Source organism: Talpa occidentalis, unplaced genomic scaffold (assembly GCF_014898055.3).
Source record: "Talpa occidentalis isolate TD23 unplaced genomic scaffold, MPIMG_talOcc4v2.1 talOcc4.10, whole genome shotgun sequence".
In the NCBI taxonomy this organism is placed as follows: Eukaryota; Metazoa; Chordata; class Mammalia; order Eulipotyphla; family Talpidae; genus Talpa; species Talpa occidentalis.
In genome coordinates, this window is record NW_023600993.1 from 96512572 (window position 1) to 96540219 (window position 27648).

Sequence of the window (27648 nt, forward strand, 5' to 3'; positions counted from 1 at the left end):
CGCATCACCAGCCCCGCCTCTTCGTCGCCGTCCCCGGAAACGCTTCTTTCCTACGCAGTCGCTGCGGCAGCGGCTGTCGCGGGAGCTGCCTCTCTAGGCCGCCAGGGCCTCTCCTCCATGGTTCCGTCTGTCAGTGTTGTTTGGGGGGGCCACCCGGTGAGGCTGGGCCGCGCCTCGACGCTTGGCCCCTCGAGTCGGCCAACGGTGAGTGAACCCCAGCGGAGCTTAACTGCGGGCGGGAGCCGGGCCTCCGGGCTGGGCGGGATTCCTCTTCGCTCCGGGGGGAGATCTGGCCACCTCGCTGCCCCTCCAGTTCCTAGGACGGGCGCGCCCCCCTCCCGCCTGTCTGTCCCCCCGGCGGGTCGGCGTTGCCATGGTGACGGCCGGCTGGCTGAGGCCCGGCGTGTGTCCTCGCAGGTGCGGTGAACGTCCGAGGTCCATGGCTCGGCGGCGCTGACTCGGGTCCGGGCACGGCGGGACCCCGCGGGCCGGCATGGCGGGCCAGTTCCGCAGCTACGTGTGGGACCCGTTACTGATCCTGTCGCAGATCGTCCTCATGCAGACCGTCTACTACGGCTCGCTGGGCTTGTGGCTGGCGCTGGTGGACGCGCTGGTTCGCAGCAGCCCTTCGCTGGACCAGATGTTCGACGACCAGGTAGGGGCCCCGTGCCGGCGCCGGCGGAGTCTCGGCCTCACCTGTCCCCAGGGATGGAGAGAGTTTGTGACCCGACCCTGGTGGGCTCTAGACCCGCTGGACCACCTTTTCTGATTTGTGGCCCTTGGAAAGGGAATCTTACTTCTCCGAATCTCGGGTGCCCCGTCCATACAATGAAGTGACCGTAAGAGAGGTCGATTCCTACAATGGACAGGACCTGTTCCAACAAACGGGCGTGCATTCCGGGCATCCTGGTACATCTCCTGACACTCTGAGGAAGTGAGTTCTCTGCTGAGCCCCAGATTCTCAGGTGCCAGATTGTGAAAGAGGAGAGATAAAAGAACATTCCCAGGGGTTAGATGGAAACTGCCTGGACTTTGGCTTCCCTTTAAGTTCCATTTACTACTTGGTGACCTGGGGCGAGTGTTGTCACCTCTTTGAACTTCAGTTTTCCTGTCTGCAAAATAACGAGACCAGTAGTGTAGAGGTCGTGGACTGCAAAGAGCCTGTACTTTGGATTTAGAAAGACTTAGTGTCCAGTCTAGGCCCAAGCACACTAGCTGTGGGACTTGAGGCAAGTGGCTTCACCTTTCTGAGCCTGGTTCTTTTGCTGGAACCTGGGTAGAATAATCCTCTGCAAGATGTTATGTCAGAGGGCCTAAAATACTAAAGTGCTTTATAAAGCATAATGGAGACCTGAGATATGTTATAGGATCATGAACACTGTTCTTGGAGCCAGGAGACCAAGGACGGAATCCTCGTCCTGCTACTTATTTTGTATAACCCATGGGCAATTTATGATCTAAAAAGAGCTAAGAGTAACAATAATAACTTTGCAAGGTTGTTGGGAGAGTGTTATGAGATAATGGATGTTGGAGGCCTTTGTGAACTGAGAGTATTGTGCAGGTGTTTGGTATTCAGCACTTTTTTGTCAAAAGGTTGTACACCCACCAGGTGTCTAGTCGTAACTCTTAGGAGCCTCTGTCCTCCTGGAAAGGGCATGTGGGAATCCTGGATGTTTGTCAAAGAGCCATCTTATGCACACAACCTGAATTCTAGACCACAGTTTGGCAAGCTTTTTCCTAAACAGCAAGATCGTAAAGACTTTATTAAAAATCACAACTGATCAAGTCTGACTTTGTTTTACCCAAGCAGCCCTAGACAGTACTAAGGGAATAGGGTGGCATTGTTTGAATGACTTTATTTACAAAAATCAGTGCCTGGCCCTGGACTCTCAATTTTGCTGAACTGTTTCAGATCTTACCCTTAGCTATTTAGACGCTATATCACTTTGGGCATGTTCTTCTTGAGCTTTTATTTCTCCTTTGTAAGATGAGATAATTACCCTTTCCCAGCTGCTGGGACGGGTCAAATAAGATACCATGATGGATGTCTGCAAAAACACCTTGTTGGAAATCGGTTGCCATACAGATGAAGGGGAGGGGTGGGCGGAATTGTCTCTGCCATGGGAAGAATGCTTGTTCCTTGGAGGCCTGCAGGGATCCTGGGACCAGTGGCTCTGCCAAGACACTTCTCTGGCATTTTTCCCTTGTGATTCTCCTTCAGATCCTGGGTTTTTCCACTCCTCCAGGCCGGCTCTCCATGATGTCCTTCGTCCTTAACGCCCTCACCTGGTGAGTATCACCAGTTTTGCTCTCTAGCTTTTGGGGTCTTGCAATGGAACTAACTTTCTAAATTTGGAGTGTGATAGACTGCTGCTTGTTCAGGGGACTGGTGTATGCAAGTGGGTGGCAGAGGCTAGTTCTGGGACTGGCGCCATCATAGGGCATCGTCCATCGCTGTTGTGACTTGCCTACCTCTTACGTCACTGTGCATGCGGCCTGTGGACATCTTCCATTCTCAGATCGCTTCCCTGAAGTGGAATGAAGTGAGGAATTGGATTGGAAGTCAGGAGAACTGGGTTCTAGTCTTGGTCTGTGCTCCACATTTCTCCTCCTCTCAGGGCCTTGGGCTCCCCATCAGCACATGGAGAGGTATGGCTGGGTGACATCTAAGATCACTCATGACCACTGCCTGTCTCCTGAGAGGCGCTTTATCCTGGTGATGAAGATCTCAGGCTCAGGAGGCAGACTCACTTGTCTTTGAATCTCACCTTTACCTCAAGTCTAGTGACTGTGGACAAGTTAATCTGTCTTAGCTCGTTTCCTCATCAGTAAAGTGAAGCCAATGATATGACCCACCTCATACTGGTACAGAGTCAATGAGTTAATTCATGGGACATACCTAGAACAGTGTCTTCCATGTTATCATTTCTAACCGTATACTCAAGGTTGAAAACTGCTGGGTTTTGACCTAATTTGGCTCCTATATAGGTTCTTTTTGGCTCACACTGATGTCAGCCCACACATGGTATTTTAAAATATTTTTTCAGTTAGTTGAAAATCAGGATATTTTATATAAAAATAAATCCAGATTTCTGGCTTCTCTAGAAAAAATGGGAAGATGAATTGACTCTAAGCCAACCTTCTAGCATGGCGATTTGCCCAGTTGCAAGCAGCTGTTGTTCCCACTCTAGAAGGAACTTGTATGCTTCAGGGTGCCACAGTCCTCACCAATCCCGAGGATTCCCTGCGACCATTGACATTTATCGTCAGTACTTTCTGTATTAGTTCTCCCTAGCCTGATTCACTCCTCATTAGCTGCTAGGGTCCTGTAGGCATCTAATTTTGTAACCCTTTACATTTCTCTCACTTGCTTTTGTACACTCTGCTGCCTGTGTAATCGCCCCCACTCCCAAATAACGTACTCTAAGGCCGGGACAACCCAGTGACAACTCACTGCTGTCCTCTCCCCACAGTGCCCTGGGCTTGCTGTATTTCATCCGGCGGGGGAAGCAGTGTCTGGATTTCACTGTCACTGTCCATTTCTTTCACCTCCTGGGCTGCTGGTTCTACAGCTCCCGGTTCCCCTCGGCGCTGACCTGGTGGCTAGTGCAAGCTGTGTGCATTGCGCTCATGGCTGTCATCGGGGAGTACCTGTGCATGCGGACGGAGCTCAAGGAGATCCCCCTCAACTCGGCCCCTAAATCCAATGTCTAGAATGGGGCCCTTTGGATACCCTGCTGGGTACTTGGCCCACTCGCCCCCCGCACCACCACCACCAACACATTGGGCTGCTCAGAACCTCCAGATGAGGTTGGGCCCAGGTCTGAGAGGAACCCTGCAAATGTGAAGTCTCTGTTGGTGAGGGAGAGTGAGTGAGGCCTGGTGGAGAAGGCAGGTAGCAAGCAGATCACAGCTGCAAGGATGGCCTCTGACTGCCGAAGCCTTGGTATCTGGGAGGTCAGCGAGGGGACCTCTTTCAGGGGAATGACAGAGTTGGAACCATGTCACTCTTGAGCCATCATACCTGTCACCAGCCTGTTATTTTAAAAAAGAAAAAAATCAAGGATCTATGATTGGAGCAAACTGCTCTTCTAGTCTTCTATCTTGCCTCCCTGGGACAGCTCTGACCTTTGTCATGTTGCCGAACCACGGCTATTCTGTTTGGAGAAACGGTTTCCGGATCCACAGCCACAGAAAGAGATGTAGGTGCACAGTATTAGCTGCTGCCAGGGAGCGGCAGCAGGTGGAGGCATCAGGAACAAGGGAAGTGCACGGGAGGGCCCGCGCCCTGCTCCACTGCTCCACTCGTCCAGACCCATGAATCCGTGACTGACTCTCAGTTCTCTCTGCTGGGCCCCGCCCTGCTGCCAGCTTTCAACATAGCAAAGAAGGACCCAGAGAATAATCCCAGCATCCATCGCGTCCTGTCTTATCCTCACAGTTGGGTCACTGCCTGTTCTCGAGGAATGACCAGACAGCCCGGCTCTCACCGGAACTCAGGCAGTAGTTCCTTGTTCCTGCCTTATTTGGAATTCTCCAGTGGGAAGGGAATGGTGGGTGCCTGACCTCGCAGCTTGAGCTGTGTTGATAGTGCCGTGGGAGATAGGAATTTGCTGCTAAGAATTTTCTTTGGAGTGGGGTGTTTTCTGTGAGGGGCTTGCAGCTGTCCTTCCCAGGTATATAAATACAGTATTTTCCACAATTTTGCCTGTACTTACTTTTTAATGCCATGGCTGGGACTGAGACCGCCACATAGCCAGACAAGGGAGCTGTCAAGAATTATTAGGACACCTCCATTCCTGGATCCCAGATTCTTCTTCTTTTGGTTAAAATACTGAGTGCAGGGGACTCCTTTGTCCCACTCCCTCTACCCGCAGCCCCCTCTGCTAGGCCTTGGATGGACCCCTGTCACCCAGTTTTTCTTTCATACCTGTGGTTTCTGAATTGCTCGGAGAAACACACTGGCCTAGACCCACTTTGGCATTGAAACCTTTGCTGTTTCTCTGGAGCCCGCCCGAGTGTGCTGTCAGTGGCCACTTAGTCCGATGAGCTAGGCGCCGTCACTTCCCTCACTTTGCAGGCAGAGAAACTGAGCGCTAGGGGTGAACTGCCTTCTCTAACATCACATCGCTGACAGGAAGCTTGTCCTGTTTGCCTCAAAGCCTCATCTTTTCGTGTTCTAATCACCTTTGAGTGGTAAATGAGCCAGATGGGGGTGGGGGGAGATATTCTCAGGAATCTGGATACCGTTTCAGCAAAAGGTTGTGAATGTGAACCTCAGATGGGCTTTTGAAAGTGCTGCTAGTTCCTGAAAGTGGGCAACTTGGCAGCTGCTTATAACAGAGACAGCGCCAGCGCCATGCCTTGCCTTGAGATTTCATTAACGTGCGGGGCCAGGGAGGTGGCAGGGAAAAGGCCAAGCATTTCTTCACCCTTATGGGCCTGTGGATGATGTAGACTTCACCAACATCAAGCCTCATTTGCTCAAAGCATCTGAAATGGAGCTTAGTATCCTCATTTTCTAAATAGATGAACCGGGCTTTTTTTAGAGGTCATGTGACTCAAGAGTCACTCTGATTCAAACACTCGAAGTTAATTTTTCCCTTAGTTAACTGCCCAAGTAAAGATCTAGAAGAGGGGCCTTGGCTTGGTTAAACAAAGGAAGGGCAGTAGTGGAGAGACCCAGACTGTGGGACTGTGGGAAGCAGGTTGCTATAGGCCCAAGTGCCAGCGCAGTAGAGATGAAGCCGGAAGGAATGAACTGCTAGGGTTTCCTCCGGAACGCAGGCTAACCTTGCTCCACAGTGGCGCCCTGGCCACTGCTCCCAGCCCAGGCCCGCAGGCTCCTATCTGCTGGCTGGCTTTCCTGGTGGGCAGCCTGGGCCCAGTTCTAGCATCCAGTGGGGTGGAAATTGACAAGTTCACCCAGCCCAGGCCTTTCTGGCCCCCTCTTGGGCCTCCCAGGAAGACTAGTGCAGCCCCTCATCCCCACCCCCATCTCCCACTGGTTTTGGTTTCTTGGTTGGGAGCGTGTTGCCCTAACCATGGCTGCCGACTGGGCAGGGCTGCAGTTCACTTAGAGGATGACAGAGTGGTAGGTGCTTGAGAGGAAATATGGAGTAGAAGGTTCTTTCAAATGTTCATGGAATTGGTGATGTCCAGAAAGGAAACCAAAATAGACACAACTCTGGAAATGGATGGGATGAGTGCAGACTGGGTGGGAAAAGCTACAAATGGAGGTTTACTAGGGTAGTGGGTTGGTCAGGAAGTTGGGGGAGGGGGGATGAGGGGTGCACAGAGGGGAAGCAAAGTTCCAGGATGCCCACAGGCATCGGAGAAACACAGCCGAGACTCCTGGCTGCCTTACCTTACAGGGCCCAGCAGTACCCAGAAGAGAAGTCATGCCTCAGCCCCCCACCCCTCAGCTGTCCATACGGCCCCCAGGGAAACAAGTTCCATTTTTTTCCCACACCTGCGCCATGGTTGTCCTGTCACAGAAGGATCCACAGTGCCCTTGGGTTTGGGTGGGGGGGGACCCCTATCCATCCTTCTCGTCTCTTCCAATTTTCTCCATCACCCTCCTGGCTCCCCCGGAAGAGCTACGGTCTTGGTCCTGAAGTTTTTCTCCCCCAGCCCATGACTCCCGCCTACAGAGGGTGACCTCCGACCTCCCCAGCTTGGGTTGTAGGGTGAGCGCGGCTTGCCACAGGGGAGCAGTAGAGAAGCAGCACCAACCCCCACCTGACTCAGTGCTCTCGGGAGTGGGATGAGGCAGGTGGGCACATTTCTAGACCCACATGACACCCATTTATTGACCCCAACGCAGCCATCCGGGCTCCAGGCAGGGCCTTGAGAGCTGAACGCTCCCTTGTGCCTTTCCCCCTTCTGCAAATGGATTGGGGGCCAGTGGGGACCTAGATGAGCTTTCTTGTCCCCCTCTTCCTAGCAGTGTGAGCCCAGGCGGGCCACTCCCCATCTCGGCCCCTCTCCTGACCCCTAGGTTGGCAGGCCATTGTGAGACAAGGGGCAGCCCCCGGCAAATCCCTTCTCTGTGACTTCACGGAGTTCCCCGCCCGGGGGCCGGCCCGCAGGGGAAGGGCGCGGCCCCTGGCGTCCCGTCCCGGGTCTCGCCGGCCTCGAGGCCGGGGCGGGGGGAGCCTGGAGTCACACTCCCGCCCGCCTCACCCCGCCGAGCGCCGCCTGCCGTCACCGGGTCAGCCCCAGACAAACAGGCAGCGCCTGCGGCACAGTCGTCAGTGTCACGCGGGAGATTTTATTTGTAGACCCGCGTATTTCCCACCCCCCTGGGGCTCCGTTGATCGCGGTCGCTGCCCCTCCTCGCGGCTCGGCGGGCGCCCGGGTCGCGCACCTGCGCGGAGACCGCGGGTTAGTCAGGCGCCCGGGCCGCCCGCAGGGGGCGCTGCCGCCCGGGCCGGGCTCGGGAAGCGCCGAGGCGCGGCGGGGCGGGGGTCGGCTGCCGGGAGCTGGGTGTTGCAGGGGAACCCCGCTTTCCCCGGCGCCCCAGGCCCTCCACTCCCTCCCTCTCTCGGGACCTCAGTTTTCTCTTGGAGGGGCTGGGATAGCTTCTGCCTTTTGTTCCGCACGCTCCTTCTCCCCATTGTTTGCTCAGAATAATCTTATCTGGGGCTTAAATAAATAAGACATGGAGAGTTGATTTGTTCTCAGAGGGCGGGGCAGCGCCTCACTAGCCACTTCTCCTCCCCCACATTTGGAAATCCCTAAACTCGCTTACTCAGACCTGTGTGAGGGTCTGAGTCACAGCAGTTATGGGCCCTGCTGAGGCCTCCAGGCAGTGGGGTGGCCCCCTCACAACCCACACCTCACACCCCACCTCAGAGGAGGATCCCAGAAGCCCCCCACCTGGCCACAGCTACCTGCTGTGTGGCCCTGGTCAGGGGCTTCTCTTCTCTGGGCTTCCCTTTCTGGGCAGGAAGTTGGGGCCTCCCAGCACTGCCAGCCCTGGAGGCTCAATCAGGAGCCCTCTGACTCTGGGGCCACCTCTGCATGGGGGTGGGGCTGTGTCTCACCCTGGCCTGGCAGTGGCCATGTCACACCCTGTAGGGGTGGCACATAGGCAGCTCCAGCGATGCAGAGCAGAAGCGGGTACAGCAGCGCTTGACCCAGCGCCGCGTGGACGATCTGCACATCACCTTGGGCCCCGGGAGGCGGACACGTGTGGGCAGCCCTTCAAACCAGATCCACTGGCCAGCCTCTTCTGGCTGCTTCGGGTCCCACTTGGGGGTTCTGTGCCGGTGGATCTTCAGGAAGACGACTCGGGGGTCCCTAAGCGGTGGTCTCCTACCCTGGGCTCCAGGGCTAGTGATCAGATCACGATCCCGTGATGTCCTTGGGACCTCAAGTTCCACCTGCTCTTCTTTCTGTGGCTCTACAGCAGGCGACTCCTTTGTCTTATTCCTCTTCCCCCATTTCTCCTTGGGCTTTGATCCCTCAGGCTCCTCAGTCTCCCCTTTGAACCTCAGTTTCTTCTTGGGGCACATGGCTCCTTGGAGCACTGCATTATTTTGTTTCACGTTCTTGTGGACCTCAGTCCTGGCAGGGAGAGGACAGCAGTCAGCAGAGCAGGACTAAGCCCTGGTCCTCTGCTCTTGCCCAGACACGTGCTGTGTAGCCAGCTGCGGGGAGAGAGCCAGAGGTGGCCTGGAAAGAAACCTCTCTGCCCCTGGTGTGATTGTGCCTGGTGGGAGAGTCTGTGACAAGTATTGGCAGAGGGGGCGCGAGAGGCTGGGGGCGCGAGAGGCTGGGAAAAGGCCATGGCTAGTGGTTAGGACACCTGGAGATAGAGGCCTGTGTCACTAGGTCACTAGGTGAGGGATCTGCCTCTCTGGTTTCAGTGGATGGGGGTTCTGTTCTATTTTTCAAATTGTGTCCCAAGAAATCTTAGGATTCTGTTTCATTATCTCAAATGCCCTGTCCCCCAGGAGAGACCTTCACCCCAACCACACAATTGGGGCTTGGGGGCAGATATTTGGCGATTCCACTGCTTTAAAAAGGTCGGAGAAATGTGGACTAGATGATCCTGATGCTTCTTTTTGGTGCTAACTCACTGTGTCTAAAAGGCCAACTCAGGGAGATGGGTCCAGAGAGGCACAGGAGGCACTGAGTGCTGGATGGGCTCCCCAAAAGGTGTCTGCCTTGGACTGTGCCCCCTGCAAAGTGGCAGCGCTGTCCTAGCTGAGCGTGTGATGTAGTGGGGAGGCCCCAGGCTCCAGGTGACAACACTAGTGATGGCTCCTGTAGACTGAGTGCCCGCTCGGTGTCAGGCCTGGCGCTGCACAACAGCCCTGCAGAGTAGGAGTGGGGTGGAGAGCACCCGGCCCTCAAGAGACAGACAGACGGAGGGTCAAGTTCTGCCTCTTCTGTCTGTGTGGTTTGGAGCAAGAAACTTAACTTCTCAGAAACTTAGTTTCCTCTTGTGTAAAACCGGGATAATGCAGTCTACCTCATGGGATTATTGTGAGGAATAAACTAAACAGGGTGAAGCCAGTGAAGTAGTTAGCAGGTGAAACAGCCTCAGCAGGATGGGGAGTCTGCAGGGGACTCTCAGGAGTGTTGCCTTGAGAGGGGAGGGGAGAAAACAAGGAGCAGGTACTCCCCTAACTGGCCAATTATGACCTTGGCACTGCCCACAGCTCTGCTCTGGAGAGGAACTGGCTTTGCACCCTGACCCTGCTACGTCCCGGCTCAGTCACGTTACCTCGTGAGCCTCAGCTTTCCTCCAGGAAGACGGGCTCACGTGTGCCTTTCCCACAGCGCCTTTGTGAAAGTTAGGCACTTCTAAATTCCTTAGCACAATGCCTGCTCCTGTAAGGATAGCGACTGGGTCCACGGTGGGAGCCACGGGAGGGCCAAGCTCACCTGGAGGAGATCCGGGGGGTCCTTGGGACTCTGATCAGTGACTCCCAACACCTTTTGGCCAGGGTGTGCATTTCTTGGATCCGGGGGTTTGAACTCTTGAGTACTTTCAGGAGCGACAAGTTTTTTATCACCTGCCAGGGTCAGGAAAACAGAAAAAGAGAAGCTTCAGCTTTCCCATCCTGACTTTGGCCCAGCTCAGCTCATGTCAGGGCTGGGCCTGGTGACTCCTCCGGGGCCACTCAGCCAGGCATCTGGGAGCACAGGGGCTCTCCTCGGGGAGGCATCTCACCATTTTAAGTCGGTTCCGCTCAATTACTGTGCTGACTGGCTTCTGTACAATGTCCTGTGACTCCTTATCTTGCTTCTGAGAGAGAGAGAGAGTGGGCATTACCACGGGTGGAGGCTCCCAGCACGCCGCCATTCAACCTCTCCATTTACCTGAGCTTGGTTGACCAACCCTGGACAGGGAGTTTTGTCTTCTTGGTTTGGGGTGGAAAAGGAGAGACCGTTCTTAGCTCCCCTCACCCTCTTTGTCCTTCCCCTCACACCCTCCCCTGCCCTGGTTGGACCCCTTAAGGCCCCAGAGCAGATCCAGTCAGAAGCCCAACCTTGGAAATCACTCTAATCTCAGGTCTCTTCTTTACTGATGGACTCATGCTGGGGCTGATGCCGCAGAGACAGCTGGAGCAAGACTGGTACCAGGTACTGCCTGCACACTGCCCTTCTCCACTCAGCCAACAGTCAGGCTGGGCATCAGCACGGCTGTGCTGGAGCCCCCAGGGAGGGGAGCTGTGACATCACTGAAATATGTGACAGCAGCAGGGCTGGGTCTCCAGGGAATATGTGTGTGGCCGGGTGGAGGGTGAGGGGGGAGCTCCCATCTGTGGGGAAACCACAGCCCTCCGCACTGACACCACCTCCCTGCCAGGCGAGAGGGTTATCTAGTATGGCTAACGAGAAAGCCATGCTTCAAAGAAGCTAAAAATTTACTCAGTTATTTACATAGCTAGGTAATGGTGGCACTGGAAACCTAGGGCTTGAAGTCGGCCTGTGAGACCAGGAGCCCCAACCCCTGCGTTGACCTGTGTGCCTGTGGCACGTCAGGTGCAGTACTAGAATAAAAGAAAATTCTTGCCCTCGAGGAGCTGACAGTCTAGTGGAGGAGAAGCAAGAGTGTGTGCTCAAATCCAAGTGTGTGTATGTGTGAGTATGATCAATTTTACTGCTAGAAATCTAAAATAATAATATTTATAATACTCTCATAAATTCCAGATAGCCAGTTTATTCTCAGAGTATTCTTTTCTTGAATTTCGACTAACTCTTATACCCATAACAAACCTATGGCTGTAGTGGACAAACAAGTGTAGTTCCAAATGAATGTTGACTTTGTGCTAAAGAATAAGAGAAAGTGAAAGAACAAAGCTGTAAGTACACTCATTCATCAACCACATGATTGACTTATTTACTCTGTTGGATCACAGTTGTCAGATACTGGAAGAATGTTTTTAGTTTTGTTTGTGTTGCTATTTACAATGTAACAGCTATAGAGGGACACAAGTTTATATTTAACCTGCATTATTAACATTTCCTCCCTTACTTTCTTAAGGCTAACCCAGGGGTCTTCATGTTCCTTCTGTAAAGGGCCAGAGAGTAAATATGCTAAACTTTGCAGGCCTTTTGGTTGCAACTACTTAAACTCTGCCTTTGTTGTGGGAAAGCAGCCAAGATAATATGCAAATGAATGGGCATGAGCATGGCTGTGTGCCAATAAAACTTTATTTACAAAAGTAGTTGGTGGGCTGGATTTGAACTTGGTCTTCGCAATCAATATAACAATATATCAAAGCCTGATTTATCTCATTTACCTAGTCCTGTGGTATAAATACCCCTATCATACCCCTGTGGTATAAATACCCCTATTGGTAGCTTTTCAAGCTACCAATGTGATATCACTGAATGCAGAGTTGCATACCACTGTATACACAGTCTATATTATGTAGTTACCATTAGGTAGTATATATGCAGTGTACAGCTCAACTGTATTTCTATAGGTGTAAAGACACACAAACACAGATAAGTGAAGGGTAGTTAAAAAAATTAGAAATGATGAGTCTGAGCGTTTTCACCTTTGTTCTTAATGTCATTAACTTAATTAAGTTTACGTAATTTAATTTTTAATGATGGCTGTGCTTAACACCCAGCCTACAGAGTTTTGAAAATGTAACAGGGTTTTGTAAGCTTATGAGTCAGTTCCAGCCTCCCGCTGTCAGATCAGATGGAAGTAAGTGTGTGGGCAGAGGGGACGTGAAGGACAAGGTAGAGTATTTGCTTTGCTAGAAGTGGGCGGGGGGGAAATCGTCACCAACAAGGTGAGAGTTGGCAGAGACCTGAAGGAAGTGAGGGAAGGGGAGAGGGTGGGCGAGGAGGCAAGGGCAGAGGGAGATGTGGTGAAGGGCTGGCACAGATCATGGCAGACTTTAAGGACACAGGCTGCGCTAAGCCCTAGTGCTCAGCTGGCCACATCAGATTAACCTGAAGAGTTTGTTAACAACAGCTTCTCCAGCACCACCCATTCAGTGGGCCCAGCTGATGCCCAGCCCAGTGTGGAAACCATTTCATATCCCTCCACGCTTCTAGGGCAGAGAGGTGTGTGTTCAGAGGGCGTGCTCAACTCTGCCTGCCCTAGGTGTGGTTGGACTCCTTAAAGCCCTGGAGTAGATCCAGTTGGAAGTCCAACCTTGGGCTGCAGACGAAGCCTGGATTTCAGAGAAGCTGCTGCTGCTGCTGCTTTTTTTTTTTTTTAAAGATTTATTTATGTATGCATATAAGAACTGGGGACACGCCAGAGGTGTGGGGTGGTGAGAGGATTCACCAGAGACAGAGTGGGGAACAGAACAGGCAGATTGACTGACATACACTGCTGAGGGGAGCAGCGAGCTAGTCAGGAGAGGTCTGCTGGCACCATGTGGGTTTCTCCCTGGCTTGGGATCAAACTTGTGCTGCAGAGGCTGCGGATAGCTTCATAGTTTGTGTCTTAACCCCTAGTGCCACCAGGGAGGCCCTCAGAGAAGCTTCTTGTATACAGATGTCCTTTATTATTCTAGTGAAGGTGGTGGGGGGTGGATAGACAGCTGCTGTGGTCCAGAAGAAGGAAGAAACAGAGGCGGTGACTCTGGAAGAAAGATATGGAGGACACTTGTTCTCCGCTCCCTCACCCTCTGCCTGCTTAGGCCTCCCCTCCTCACTAGCACAGCTGCAGCTCCTGTCAGCTGGACTCTGACTCTGGATGCTCTGAGGTCCTGGCGCCTGATAGGCTGCATCAGAGTCACGTATACCTGCCACTCAGCCCCTGGGCACCCAGGACCAGGGACCCACTGTGTGCCAGGGGTGGAGGACAGCAGACACGCTTGCTGTCAAGAAACACACAGCCGGAAGGCGAGGAACCCCTGGCATGTGGACTCGCTCCTCAAAGTCAAAGATTGTTGTCTTTTATTCATTGATAACCTCTCAGAGCCTAGAATAGTGCTTGGCAGATAATAGGTGCCCAAGTGGTTTTTGAAAAAATGGTGAAATACATAGCATTATCTTTGACAACACAGAGGACCAGCTGAGGAAGTCAGGGAGGCCTTTGTTGAAGTGGAGATGAGAAGTGAAGGGGGAGGAGAGGCTGGCCAGGCAAAGGAGTGTGAGGTGGGCAGGGCATTTTCAAAACAGGGGGAATTTAAAAAATGTAGGTGTGGAAGAGAATTGCAAACAGTTGTGTGTTGCTGGAGTAGAAAGTAAGAGGCAAGAGTGGCAGCAAGACACAGACTGCTCATGGCTTGACCTGGCACCAATATAATCCATAAAAACACTGATAAATTGGACTTCATATTAAGAATCTGTTCTTTAAAGGACCATTAAAAATGAAATGATAAGCCACAGTCTAGCAGAAAGTACTTGTAAAGCATGTCTGACACAGGGATCCAAAATGTATGTAGAACTCTCAAATGTAAAATGGTGTGGCCGCTGTAAAAAACAGTACGGTGGTCCTCAAAGCATTAAAAAACAAAACAAACAAACAAACAAAAAACCAGAATTACCATACAAGCCTGGGCACTCCTGGGTGCCCAGGGGCTGAGTGGCAGGTGTAGCTGACTCTGACGCGGCCTGCCAGGCACCAGGACCTCAGAGCAACCAGAGTCAGAGTCCAGCTGACAGGAGCTGCAGGTGAGGAGGGGAGGCCTGAGCAGGCAGAGGGTGAGGGAGCAGAGAGCGAGGGTGCTCCATGTCCTCCATGACACCATGAAAATTACAGAAAGAGGTGCTGGGTCACCGCTGCGTAGCGATGAAGCCCAGGCGCCTCACTTGGCCTCCTCTGTCACCACCTGGAGGCACCCCTCTTTACCACAGTCCAAAGACTGAACTCCAGGCTTTCCCCTCTTGATTTCCCCCTCTGTCTACACCAGTGGAGACTGGGAATGAGTTTTTCCTCTACTCTTTTGTTGGAGTGGGTCGTTTCTTGTCAAAGATTTATGTCTTGCTTGGGTGTCCTTTCCGTCCTTTGACACGAAAGAACAGATTTTCCTGGTGGTGGTTTCTATCTGTGCCTGTTTGGCATTTCCTAAATGGTTGCAAGTTTCTATGGGACTCTAGAAAAATGGAAACCAGGAGACCCACATTGTATCCTCTGGGGACTAGGGCTCCTAGCTGGGCTGCCTATATTTATTTTATAGGACATACCCAGCTTTTTTTTTTTAAGATTTATTTATTTATTTATACAAGCACTGGGTACAGTCAGAAGCGTGGGAGGGTGAGAGAATTCACCAGAGCCAGAGCGGGGAACAGAGCAGGCAGAAGGACCAAAGTACACTGCTGAGGGGAGCAGCGGGCGGCAGGAGAGGTCTGCATGCCATGTGGGACCCTCCTTTGGTGGCCGGGGAGCAGCCGGGAATCAAACCGGCGCTGCAGAGGCTGCGGGCAGCTTCGCGCAACCCAGCGCTCAACCGCTGCGCCACCGGGGAGGCCCAGGACATACCCAGCTTTTAAAACTATACTCCGTGGGATGGACAGAGAGAAATGCGGCTCTGCTCCATCTTGTTGAGAACCAGAAATCCTCTCTTCAGTTCAGACTTTTTATCTCGGTAAGTCGAAGCCAAAGATGTTTATGGTCACATAGTCCTTTCAAGAACTTGTGAGTCACCCTGAATGTTATTCAGGGCACTCTGTTAGACAGAAGCCATGCCCACAACTTCCTAAAGATAAGCTCTTCTCTTTGAGGCTTCTGCTCCAATGGCTGAGAGGCTACACCCTTACGCTTTCTAGAATCCCCATTGTTTGAGCCAGACACCTGTAATTTTCTGGCGGTCTTACTGAGTGGGCCTCTGAGGCCTTGCCTTCTCTGAGGTGGAAACAGAATATTTTATAGTCACATTCTCAGTTTCATGTTTGCATCATGTCTTCCCAGCAATGCCCTGAATGTGAGCTTTGCGAGGCAATCATTCCTGAATTTTATCATCATTTGGAGAGACTGAGAATTTTTACCATGAAATCCTGGCTCCTTCATATTTCAAAGTCCTTCCTTTTAGTTCAGGGCTTCTCAACCTCAATCCTATTGACATGTTAGAAAGAACTGATAATTCTTTGTTGTGGGGGGAGGGGTAGTGCTGAGAGGGGCTCTGTATTGTAGGGTGTTTAGCAGCCCCCAGCCTCTACTCACTAGATACTGGTAGCAACCTCTCCGGTGTTTGTTTTTTTTTAATTAAGATTTATTTATTTATGCATACAAGAATTGGGGTATAGGTCAGAGGTGTGGGGGTGAGAGGATTCACCAGAGACAGAGCGGGGAGCAGAACAGGCAGACTGACTGAAATCCACTGCTGAGGGGAGCAGCGGGTGAGACAGGAGAGGTCTGCTGCGCCATGTGGGTAGCTCCCAGGCCGGCCTGGGATCAAACTCGCCACCAGGGAGGCCCAAACTCTCTAGTTTTGACAACCAAAAATGTCTCCAGACCAGCCCACAGTCCCACAGGAAGCGACATCACTTCCACTGGAGCGCAGCCATCGTCAATCTCCTCCTCCTTCAGCAAGAAGCCAGGTGGTGCCTTTAACACTTTACTTGGAAATACCCTCAGTGCCATCACCCTATTCATTAGGCACATTTTCTGCTTTCTTCTTTACTGCCAGCCACAGGGCTGCTAGACTTAGTGCCTAACATAACAAGAATCCCTCTGCACCCCACGCCCCCTTTTCCAGTAGTATTTACCTCCTTTTCCTGCACGAGATGGCAGGCTCATCAAAGGCCAGGGCTTCTATCACCAGCTCTTTCCAGGCACCTGGGGCTTGCACTGCACTCTCCTCAAGGTCAGATCTCATGCCACCCCGGCATGGCAGGCACTCTTACAGCAGCACTCTGCCCAGTACCAAATCTCTGTTGTTAATTGCTAAATAGCATGTTATCTCCAAATGGAGCAGTTTTAAACCAGAAGTTATTATCATGTTGAAGGTTTTGAGCCTCAGGATACAGGGACCCTCTAGCTGAAGGATCCAGCCTTGGGGGCTCAAGGCTGCGACATCTGCAGGCTCAGCTGGGGCTGGGGACCTGTGTCTCCTCTCAGGCTTGGGTTGCAGGCCGTCATCTGCTCTTCCCTGGCTGTTGGACGGAATCCTCGCGAGGTGCCAGGTGGGCCTGTCTGTTGAGGACCTGCTTCCCGGACAGCTTGCCGCCCCAGAGTGAGTGATCCAAGCCATAGAGAGAGATAGAAGCCCTGGTCTTTTTCTTTTCTTTAATCCTACTTGTGGAATGTGATACTGTATCCTATTGGCCACAAAGAGTAAACTTGACACAGTGTGAGAGGGGAGCACACAAAGGCAGGAAAGAACAGGAGGCAAGGGACATTGGGGGCTGTGTTGGTGTCTGGCTGCTGCTGTTCAATTTTATTCAAAGCAAAAGATTTTTCTATTTTTCTTTTTGGATCTCATCTCTGACTCATGGGTTGTTTTGAAATCTTGACTTTTATTTTTAAGTATTGGGGTGTTTTCTAGATATCTTTCTGTTATTGTACTTTTATTCTGTTATATTCTTGAAAATATGTTGTATAATTTAAATGATTTTAAATTGGTTGTGGTCTGTTTTATGGCACAGAATATGATGTAGCTTGGCAAATGTTTTCTGTGCAATTGAAAAGTATGTTTATTCTGCTGCGGTTGGGTAAAGTGATACAAAAATGTAAATCAGAAGATGTTAACTGATAGCATTCAGGCCTTCTAGATCCTTACTTTTTGTTGTTTGCTTGCTTGTTGATTGTTGAGAGAAGTGTTGAATTTTTTAAGTGTAATACAAATTTTTTCTATTTCTTTTTTTACTTCATGTGTTTTTGAATCTTTGTTATTAGGTATATAAGCATTTATGATTGTTGTCTTCTTTGTGAATTGAAACCTTTATTATTATGTAATCTCCCTCTTCATTCCTGGTAATCATCCTTCTATTAAAGTCTGCTTCATCTGATACTAATATTACCCCCACCTTGCTTGGATTAGTCTGTATGGTGTACCTTACTCCATCCAGTTACTTTCAACATATTTATTTCTTTATAGTTTAATTGGGTTTCTTATAGACAGCATACTATTGCCTCTTGCTTTATCTCCAGTATACTTATTTCTGTCTTTTTATTGATCCTTTGTTAACTTTTAATTCTGGCCTGTATTGATACAATTGGATTAAAAGCTTCCATCCTGTTATTCATTTTCTATTTTCCCATCTGTCCTTTTCCCCATTTTTCCTTTTTTTCCCCTTACTTTAAATTTAGTTATGTTTTGATTAGGGAGAAACTTCAACATCATGGGTTTTAACTAAAAGCACACAATAAGACTTACTGACCAAATCTTTTATTCCTTCTTGTAGCACACCAAATAACAGAAACAACAGCATAGTTGTGGTTGGTTCTCACCCTAAGAATGACAACGGGGACAGTGCGTCCAGCGGCACAGATCACACACAGAGGTCTGTGTTATAGTTGAGGAACACAGGCCTGGGACTCTTACGAAAAGCAGGAAGCAGGCCTGCCTTTTTCTGAGAAACACATGATTTTATCCCTCAAAACTGCCACTTGTATTGATAATCTTGAACAAGGGTCTACGTGAAAAAGTCAGCACTTTGCAACCCCCAGGGAGGGTACCTCCACCTGTGTTCATGATTCCATTTCATCTCCACTATTACCGTATTACTATAACTCTTTTTTTATACCTCTTTTAAAAAAATGTTTAGTGATTGCCTTTGCATTTGTATCTTCAATCACAATCTTCATATTATAATTATTTCTTATATAGTATAAGGATCCTTAAACAGTGTATTTCCTTTTCCCCATTCCACCACTTTTGCTATTGTTATTGTCATACATTTTACTTTTTTAGATACGATTATCCCACAATTTATTGTTATTTTGTTTCAGATGGTCAATTTTCTTTTAAGATGATTAAAACAAAAAAGTCTCTTATATTTACCATTCTATTCATTCCAGGACCTCTTAGTTTCTCTCTGTTGACCCGGGTATCATATCCTTTCTGCCTCTTGAACTCTCTTGACTATTTATTATAGTGCTGATCTACTGGTAATGAATTTTTTATTTTTGTTCTCTGGAAGAGAATGTTTATAGCTCCTTCCTGTTTGAAAGATATTTTTGCAGGCTGTAGAATTGCAGGTTGATAGCTTTTTCTTTCAGCATTTTAAAGATGTCACTCTGTTGTCTTCTAATCATATAACTTCAGGTCATATAACTTCTTGGGTGAGAAATTTTCTGTAATTCTTTTTTTTCCTTTTTATTTAATGCCACTGAATTACACACTTTTAACCAATGATTCCACAGATTCTGTATTCTCTTGCTAGCCACAGTGGGCCTTTACAATAAAACCTGTACTGAACTCATTACCTGCTTGTATGGAGACTCATCTTCCACTTCACAAGTGTGCCAGGGGCTGCATCTTATTTGTTCTTGGAGGCCCCTGTCTGTGGAACGCAGGGTTTTTTTTTGTTGTTGTTGCTCAGCAACCTTATCTCTCCCCCGGGTTCAACAAAATTTATAATTTTATAGATTACCTAAAATTTCTTAAATTATTAATCATGTGGTAATTGTGTTCCTCTCACTTTCTACATCTGAGATGGAAGCCAGAGTCTAAGTTGTCTTCTTTTTCACCCTTCCTTTTAAAAATTCCTGGATCTGCGCTCTGGGTCTTTCTCTTACCTGATACCCTTCTAGTTTAGCTCCCTGAATTATTCCTAGCTTGGGTGCTTTTCCCCCCCTTCTCTTTCCCCTTAATGTAAAAAATATCTGACAAGGAGAAGGGACAGAGGTTTGTGATATTTCACTGTCTTGGGGACAGCTCAAAATAGCCCATGGAGTCCTGTTCCCAGGGATGAGCCTGAAAGCCGGGGAGTAACTTTGGGGGCTGAGCTCTCAGCCACTGTGCTCCTGACTTGACCTCATTCTTGTATGCTAGGAAATGGGGCTGAGTATCTGCTTCATCCATTAATGGGGAATAAGAATCAGACTGACCAAAACATTTCTTGAAATTTGAAAACTGCAACAGGATGAGAAGGGAACAGGCTGACACAGTCTCTGGAGGCAGCCTATCGGGGTTCCTATTCCAGCTCCATCACTTACTAGCTGTGTGGTCTTGGATAAGTCCCTTACCTTTCTGTCCCCGTTTCTGTATCTGCAAAATGAGAATAATAATAGTACTTACCCTATGGGATTGTTAAGAGGGCTAAAAGAGTTAACATATGCAAAAACACTTATAAATGTGACCGGTACAAAATCAGCTCTGTAGAAGTGTTAAATATTAGGGCATACTTCCTATAATTTCAGAAATTTGTACAAGAAAGCAGTTTCCTCCCCTTCTCAGAACCCACTGTAATCAAAACAGCTAATGTTTATTGAGCATCTCCAGAGTGCCCACATCCTGCACTAAGCATCTTATATGAATTATAACAGATAGGGATTGATTAAGTTAAATTAATCCTATTTAGTAGGCAAGGAAGTCAAGGATCAGAGAAGTTAAGTGTTTTACACTTCCGCTGGATTGATGCAGAGCTGGGTTTACAACCCAAGAGAATCTGACTACAATGCCTGTGCTCTTAACTGCTGCACTTGGGGCCTCCCACAAACTAGCTTGCTCGCTTGTAAAATAGTGAGAGAGCAGCTTGCTGTGTTGATCTCGCAGGGTTGTTTTGAGATGCCAGTAACAACAGAAGAGGCAGTGCTTTGGGTACTTGTACAGAATCCTGGCGCCCTGACAGGGAAACCTGAGTGTGGCATGACCTTCCACACCTCGATCCCTTTGCACACGCCCTTCCCCCCTTTGCTCGGCTTGTTGAACTAATTTCTTCAAGGCTCAGGTATCAGCGCTCAGATTTGATTCTAACAATGGAGGGATTTAAACAGCGATGACACATCAGACTTGTGATGTGAAATGATGACTGACTGCTCTGTGGGGAACTGAGATGCCGGAGGTGCGTATAGAGAACCCAGGTGAAAGCTTCTGCAGGGGCCCAGGGCGATGTGGTGGTGGAACCGTGCAGGAGCGGTGGATTGGGAGGACATTTAGCACGAATAGTCACGGGAAATGGAGGTGTATTTAACTGTGGCAGAGAACAGGGAGGCTGTGTGGATGAGTCCCAGCTCCTGATTTGTTCTCAGACGTTTGTTGAATGAAGGGTCGAGCGACCCCGGGAGCATCCCCGACAGACCCACGCAGCCCCGGAGCCAGCAGCACAGGGTAGAAGAGGGAGGAGGAAGAGAACCGGCGGCGAGTCTTGGTCCCGGAGCTCCCAGCCTGGGCACTTCTGCCGCTGGTCTGAGCCAGAAGCTCCGCGCGGGGGGCAGGCCTTTCCCCTCTTCGCCCGCCGTTTCTGCGCCCCCTCTCCACCCGCCGCGGGCCGGGGCGTGCGGCGCCCCCTCAGAGCCCCGGAGCGCTTGGCGCTCCGCCGGCGTCGGGAGCGCGGGGCAGCGGCCCACCCCTCCGCCCTGACCCGCCCCGTCGCAGCACCCACCCCGCCCAGATCGCGGCGAGACTGGGCGTCGGCTCTGCCCAGACCCGGAGCCAGGAGCCAGGGGCTGCCGCCGGGTGAGCTCCAGGGTCGGGGCCTCCGCCGCGGGGCACCTGCCCGGAGGGTGGCACCGGGTCGGAGCCCTCCCCGCCGGCGGGGCCCCCGCCTCTCCCCCGAGCGCGCCTCCCGGAGACGTGCGCCCGGCGAGCGGCCGCGGGTGCCCGGGAGTCGGGGCGTGGGCTCGGAGCTCCGGCGCTCCCCGGAGTGGGCGCGCAGCAAGTGCGCGAGGGCCCGGAGCCCGCGTGTGTCCCCGCGCGGCTCTGCAGCGGCGGGCGGGGCGCGGCAAGTGCAGGGAGCGCTCGGAGCGGGGCGCGCGGGCGGGCGGGGAGCGGGCGGCGGCGGGCGCGAGGGGCAGGATGCGCGCCGGGAACTTTTTGCCCGCGCTGGAAGTGCGAGCTGAGCGCGCGGAGGGGCTCCGGGCGGCCGCGGGGCGCGGCGGGGCGCGGGGGGCGCGGGGGCCGCGGGCGCCCCTCCCCCACTTCCGCCTCCCGCCGCCGTCTCGCGGCGCCGGGGCCCGTCGGTCCCGGGGGACACCCGCGGCGCGGCCCCGCCCGGCCGGCTCCCACGCCCCCGCCCCGAGTCCCGCGCGGGCGCGCCGAGGCGGCGGGGGCGCGGGGCGCCGCAGGTGAGGGCGCCGGCGGGGGCGCAGGTGCGCGGGAGGGGCCGGGGAGGGGCCGGGAGCGCCCGGGGGACGGCCGTGGGGGGCGCCCCCTCCCCCTTCCCCAGCCGACGCGGCGTGGCCTTTTTTAGGGAATTCTTTCGCTCGCGCGGAGTCGGGAGCGGGTGGGGCGGAGGCCGGGAGGCGCGCTCGGGTTCGCCAGCCCCCGCCGCCCCGGCAGCCTCCGGCCCCCCATCTCCTGGCCGCCCGCCCCGGCACCCCCGGGCGCACAGACAGCTCCCCGCACCTCTCCAGCCCGCGCTCCCGCGGCCCGGGGGCGCCCCTCCAACCCGGCGAGATGGAGGGGCCCGGGGAGGGGAGAAAGAAGGGGCGCCCGGAGCGCCGGGCGCGGGCAGCTCCCCTCCTGCTTCTCCCCCTCCTCCGCCCGCTGCGCGAGGGCCCGGCGTGTTTTTATTTTTAGCCGGTGACCCGGCGGCAGCGCGGACAGTCTTTCCCAGCAGCCCGCGGCAGCGCCTCCCTCCTGCTCGGCCCCCCGCGGCCGCGCGGGCGCGGTTGGGGTCCCCCAGGCCGGCCCGCCCCGTGGAGCGGAGCCGGGGTCTCGGCCCGCGGGATCCTCGAGGCGGGAGGCCGGCCCGGGGGCGCGCCCGCGGGAGATGGGCTCGCGGGGCGCGCCAGGAAGGAAGTTGCGCGCCGGGAATGAATGCACCGGCCTGGCCCGCGCTGGGGTTCTGGAAAGCTCTCAGCCCCGGAGTCCGGAGGCCTGGGCCGAACCGACCCAGGACCCGCCCTTCCAGTGGCCACTCGCTGAGGAGCGGGGAGCCAGGGGAGGGAGACAGTCGGAGGCGAGGAGCACAAACAGAGCGCTGTGGGAGTTCACGGGGGAGAGGGTGGTCCCCAGAATAGCTCCCGCGCGGGCTGGAGCTCCGGGGTGCGGGGCACCTCTGCAGGCCCCGCTCCGGCTTGAGGCAAGTGGGACAGCGATGCCATTTTCAGATGGGGTGACCGGGCGGGGAAGGGGATTTCCTTCGGGACAGAGCCACGGCTGAGAGCTGGGTCTGTGACTTGAGAGCTGGGATTGGTGGGGTTGGGGAGGTGGCGTCTGTGCTCCCCTCTTCCCTACCTTCATGGGGTGCTGTGCCTGTTAAATAGAAAAAGGGACTCCGCTATTTGGACCGGCCCTGGCCCTCCGGCCCTCCGAGCGGGGCCTGACAGCCGGCCATTGGCTGTGTTCCCTGCATACTGAGGAGCCTCTTTTTGCCGTGCCTGGAACTGGCATCTCCTTTGTAGAGCTAGGGGTCCACCCCCCCTGCATGAGCCTTGAAGTTTGTGGTCATGGACTTTGTTCCCGGGAAGGGGAAGGTGGTAACCAATTCCAGGGGTGTCCAGGCTGGAACCAGAGACGACCTTGCTGGGGTGCAGGCTGCAGGGGGCTCCCCAGGCCCCCAGCGTGTTCCCTCTCAACTTCATAGCTGTGCTTGCTCTTCCACCTCCAGGAGCTGACATGGACCCTAACCCCCGGGCAGCCCTGGAGCGCCAGCAGCTCCGCCTTCGGGAGCGGCAGAAGTTCTTTGAGGACATTTTGCAACCAGACGCAGAATTTGTCTTCCCCCTGTCCCACCTGCATCTCGAATCACAGAGACGTAAGTGCTAAGTCCCAGGGAGAGGGGCTGGGGTAGGGTGGGGACGAAATCTTGTAGGTCCCGAGTCTTGGGGGCTCCTTCCTCTTGTTTTCTTCCCCTTTTATGTCCAGACCTGAGGTATGTCCAGCCACCCCATGGGCCTCCCCTGACTTGCCCCCTTCTTGAATCTGCAGCCCCCATAGGTAGTATCTCATCCATGGAAGTGAATGTGGACACACTGGAGCAAGTGGAATTTATTGACCTTGGGGATCAGGACGGAGCAGATGTGTTCCTGCCTTGCGAAGATCCTCCACCGACCCCCCAGACATCGGGTATGCCCCTCTGCGTAGAACCTGAGCACCAGTTAGCCAGAGACGGATGTCAGCTCCGAGTGAGACCGCAAGACCGGACAGGAGAAGCGGACACTCCGGGGCTGGAAGTGGGCGTTTCTGCCAAAGAAAGAGCTGTCTCTGCTGATTTTAGGAAGTTGACCCTGAGGGGAACTGGGTTACAGATCCCCAGTCTAAAAGTGTAGGACTATCAGAACCTCCTTAGTCTTTGTTACTTCATCTCAGTGAAATTAATGTAATTAAAATAATGTAAAAATGTAAATATTTTCATTAGACAACTTAGCATTTTTGGGTCATCTTAAGGATACCAGAAATATTTCTTGGGCCCTTGATTAGGTCTCTTCGTCCTGTGCTAGAAGAACTCTACATATATCATCTCAGTCCTTACAATGGACTTAGGCAGGTGGTGTTATCCACGTTTTAGAAGGAAGGCAATTAGAAGAAGCGTCACATAGCCAAAGAGTGGAAAGGCAGGTTCAAACACTGACTGGCTGACTCCAAAACCCTCTAACTTATAAGATCCTCTTACAAAACCGCTACTGTTTATTGGTAGCCTACTATGTGCCAGATATTTCAGATACATTCTTAACTTTCATCCTCAAAATCCTTCTGGAGCTTAGTGTCCCTTTTCAACAGAGGGGCAGCAGAGTGCTGGAGAGGGAAAGAGATCTGCCCGAAGCTACTCAGTAGCAAGCAGGTGACAGTGACGTAGGTAGAACTTGAACCCTTGGGTTGATTGACCTGACTCGAGAGCCCAGATGTGGTGTAGTGAATGGAAGGAGCTGATGGGGCTCAGGGCGCTGGATCTCTGCTGGGCTGGCTCAGTGGCTTGGATAGCCCTTGCCCTCTTCGGGCTCCAGTCTCTCCTGGATGGACATCTCTAAGGTTCCTCAGAAGCCCTATTTGTGGCCCTAACCCGCTTTTCTCTCTGGGCAGGGATGGACGACCATCCAGAGGAGCTGAGCCTGTCAATGCCCGCTCCAGACAGGACCACGTCCCGTTCCTCCTCTGCATCCTCTGACTCCTCCACTGACCTGCACAGCCCAAATCCCAGTGACGGTGGAGCAGACACGCCCTTGGCACAGTCTGATGAGGAGGATGGAGGTGATGGAGGGGCAGAGCCCGGAGCCTGCAGCTAGCAGTGGGCCCCTCCCACAGACTGATGGAGCTGACTTCTCTCCGCGTGAGAGCCTAGTCCCAGCCAGAGCCCTTCAGAGAAAATCAGACTCTTGACTTGCGGGACACGCCAGAGGGAGCAGTTGGTGGCGGCCGGTGAACCTCATTGGGAATAACCCTCTCCTGCTTTCCTGCTAACCTTTCTCTGCCGCAACCGTCCACTGCCCACCAGTTCACTCCTAAGGTAGGGCTGGCCGTGAGGAGCTGGCAGACGAGGCAAGACACGATGGCGCTGCCTTCTTGGCTCTCCTGCCTCCCCAAAGGCTCCACAGCCTTCCGGTAGTCTCCTAAGCCCATGTGTCTAAGTGGACGAGAGCCCCTTAGCGTTCCCAGTGAGATGGCATCCCAGCCATCCTGCTTCCTATTATCCTCTTTGGAACAGGGCATGGCATAAATAATAAACAAGTAATAATAAGCTGACCATGCCACTTCATTTTTCACCTTGCAAAGATACCAAACCCACTGTATTTCCTTAGCTCTCTAACCACCACCATATGTATCCCCACCAGGCCTTTCCTCGATCAGTGCTGGGGATTTGGAATACAGTTTTGAATAAGACAGGCCTTATCCCTGCCTTCTTGGAGGAGGAAATCAAGTAAACACCACAGCTCACGGTGTAATAACTAACATGACAAGGAACTAGCGTGGTGTGGGAAAATAAGGGCGTCTTAACCGAGCTTGTGTCATTGATTAACATTTGGTTTTTGATTTTTAAGCTGAGATCTGAAGGATGAGTAGGAGTCAGGTGGGGGCTGGAATCTAGGCAGAAAAAGCAATTTGGGAAGACTTTAAGTGGAAAGAACTTAACCCTGAGAAGCTGAAAACATTCAGCTTGGCTGCATCGGAGGAGGATGAAGGGTAGGTAAGACTGACAGAGTTTAAGTCATGAAATGCTTTGAAGTCTGTGTCCAGCTTCTGTTTTACTGCTAATAAAACATCAGTGACTTAAGCTATAAATCTATTTCCTCATATAAAAGAAGTCCAAAGTACAGGGCTGTGTGGCCACTCCATTGCTACTGGGCATCCGGGTCCTTCTTGGCTCTGTTTGCTCAGCCAACCCAGGCATGTGGTTCGGGTCCTTGTTGGTATTTCATGTCTAAGGCGACTTGCAGCTGTGGTGTCCTTGGAACCCACACAAAACAGAAGAAATTGGGGACTAGCAAAAAAGGTCCAGCCCACTGTCTCTTCCCAGCTCAAGGGGCATTTTTGGAAGTTCTAACCAGTAGCATCTACTTCCCCTATTGACTAGAACTTGCTGACATGAGAAACATTTCATTTAGAGACGTTGCATAGACACAGGACACAGTTTTCTAGAAGAAAGGAAATTCTGGCCTTGGGAAAGGCAGTCACCCTTTCAAGTCACTGGATTTCCAGCGCATCTGATTTCTGTACCACCTGTCACTCGGCTCAGCAGCACCTGGCTACTGGGGAGGCCGGGATTTTCCTTGGGCAGGGCACAGGGCCATCTCGATAAAATCATGGTTTTGTTACTAAAGAACAAGAAAACAGTGAACTTTGGGTGGGAAACTAGCAATTTACATTTTAGATGCCACATTAAGGGATTTGAACTTTATTGGGAGTAAAGGATGACAGTGGTTGAATTTGCTTGCTCAAAAGGTAATTCTGGCCACAGTATAAAGAATATACTGGAGGAGGGAAGGGCAGCTCAAGACAGACATAACACAATAATCCACGCAAGAGATAATCGTGGCCCAGAGGACAGTGGCAGTGGTTAACTTAACTTGCATGAGCATAACTTGTATAAACAACAAATGGCGTTCGTTGTTAAATACAATATGTCCGTGTTCAGCATGGAAGACACTGAGCCTGGCCTTGGGGATATAGTAGTGCCAAAGAGACACAGTCCCTGCTCTGATGGAGTTTAGAGTCTAGTGCAGGCCCACAGGCAAAATTGCAGCTAGGACTAGTGGCAGGAAGGAGTTAATAGCCTATTTCGGGAGATCTGGAGGTGTGTCCCTTGAGGAAGCATATCTGAGCTGAGAGCTGAAGGATGGGAGGGGGGGAGAAGCAGGGGAAGACTGGCTGGAAGGATCCTTGTAGAATCCTGGCTGGAGGGGGCCAGAGTGGCTACCTGGGAGACGGGAGAGTTCAGCCCTTAGATAAGAGATGACAGGCTACAGTGGAGGGTAAGGGTGGGGATGAGGGGTGTAGGAAAATGGAAAGGACGAGATATTTAGGATGTAAGCCCCAAAAGATTTGGGAGAAGGGTGAGTGAGAAGAGGGTCAAGGGTGCCAGCATTTCTGCCTAGTGACTTCAGCGAGTCTTCCTTCACCCTAATGGAGTTTAAGAACCAGGTTTGGGAAGGTCATAAATTTGGCTTTGGACATGTTGAGTTGAAGATGCTTTTGAGACGTCCAAGAGGACACATTGAGTGGGCAATTGGACCCGTGAGTGTGGGGTTTAGATGAGAGACTTGGGCTGGGAAAATGAGTGGACGAGTTAGCAGCGTGTGGGTGGTAAGTGAAGCCCTGGCTGTGAATGAGCTTTCCCAGGGAGAATGTTCAGTGAAAGCAGGGAGGTATAGGACCCAGCCTTAAGGAACATCAAGTTATTTCTCACACTAGAAGAGGAAAATCATTGCACTCCCTTTGTACATCAAACACTACCCTGGGGTCAGCAACCTTCAGCCCAAATCTCAAAGCTCTTTGTGCCACGCAGGCTGAGTGACAGGACTTACTTCTTCCCATACCCCCATTCTGATTTCACCCCGCAGGAGGCCGTTGGGAGTGACAGTTTTTAAGTGCTTTTCCTAATGCTAGTGAGAAGCCTGTGGGAGTTTTGTGCTCTTTTTGTCTCAAAACTTCTGTGTCTAAGTTGAGATCATCCACTAAGCTGGGCCAGGGCCCAGGCTCATGTTAACTTTTGTGAATTTCCTGGATTGCC

At 52.2% G+C, this 27648-nt stretch overlaps 3 protein-coding genes across 8 annotated transcripts; 2 read left to right on the forward strand and 1 right to left on the reverse strand.

Moving 5' to 3' along the window:
* On the forward strand, window positions 1–23130 carry SYS1 (SYS1 golgi trafficking protein). Of its 2 annotated transcripts, none has more exons than XM_037499422.2 (4): window positions 1–204; window positions 418–655; window positions 2222–2289; window positions 23092–23130. In XM_037499422.2, the coding sequence occupies exons 2-4, from the start codon at window positions 494–496 to the stop codon at window positions 23096–23098; spliced, it is 237 nt and encodes a 78-aa protein (XP_037355319.1). In that variant the 5' UTR covers window positions 1–204; window positions 418–493; the 3' UTR covers window positions 23099–23130. The 2 variants fall into 2 exon arrangements, with proteins under 2 accessions (XP_037355319.1, XP_037355313.1); XM_037499416.2 differs by lacking the exon at window positions 23092–23130 and adding an exon at window positions 3474–6265 and having other exon boundaries at window positions 10–204.
* On the forward strand, window positions 2251–25711 carry DBNDD2 (dysbindin domain containing 2). 5 transcript variants are annotated; one of them, XM_037499390.2, is made up of 4 exons: window positions 2251–2289; window positions 23092–23238; window positions 23412–23549; window positions 24504–25711. In XM_037499390.2, exons 2-4 carry the CDS (start codon window positions 23100–23102, stop codon window positions 24704–24706), a joined length of 480 nt encoding a protein of 159 aa, XP_037355287.1. In that variant the 5' UTR covers window positions 2251–2289; window positions 23092–23099; the 3' UTR covers window positions 24707–25711. The 5 variants fall into 5 exon arrangements, with proteins under 5 accessions (XP_037355287.1, XP_054553846.1, XP_037355292.1 ...); XM_054697871.1 differs by lacking the exon at window positions 2251–2289 and adding an exon at window positions 7206–7213; XM_037499395.2 differs by lacking the exon at window positions 2251–2289 and adding an exon at window positions 10227–10599.
* TP53TG5 (TP53 target 5) lies at window positions 7295–10690 on the reverse strand. The gene is made up of 5 exons (XM_037499382.2): window positions 10506–10690; window positions 10187–10261; window positions 9898–10028; window positions 8049–8571; window positions 7295–7369 (listed from the first exon to the last, which is right to left on the reverse strand). Exons 1-4 carry the CDS (start codon window positions 10551–10553, stop codon window positions 8070–8072), a joined length of 756 nt encoding a protein of 251 aa, XP_037355279.1. The 5' UTR covers window positions 10554–10690; the 3' UTR covers window positions 7295–7369; window positions 8049–8069.
* Window positions 25712–27648: the final 1937 nt, after the last annotated feature.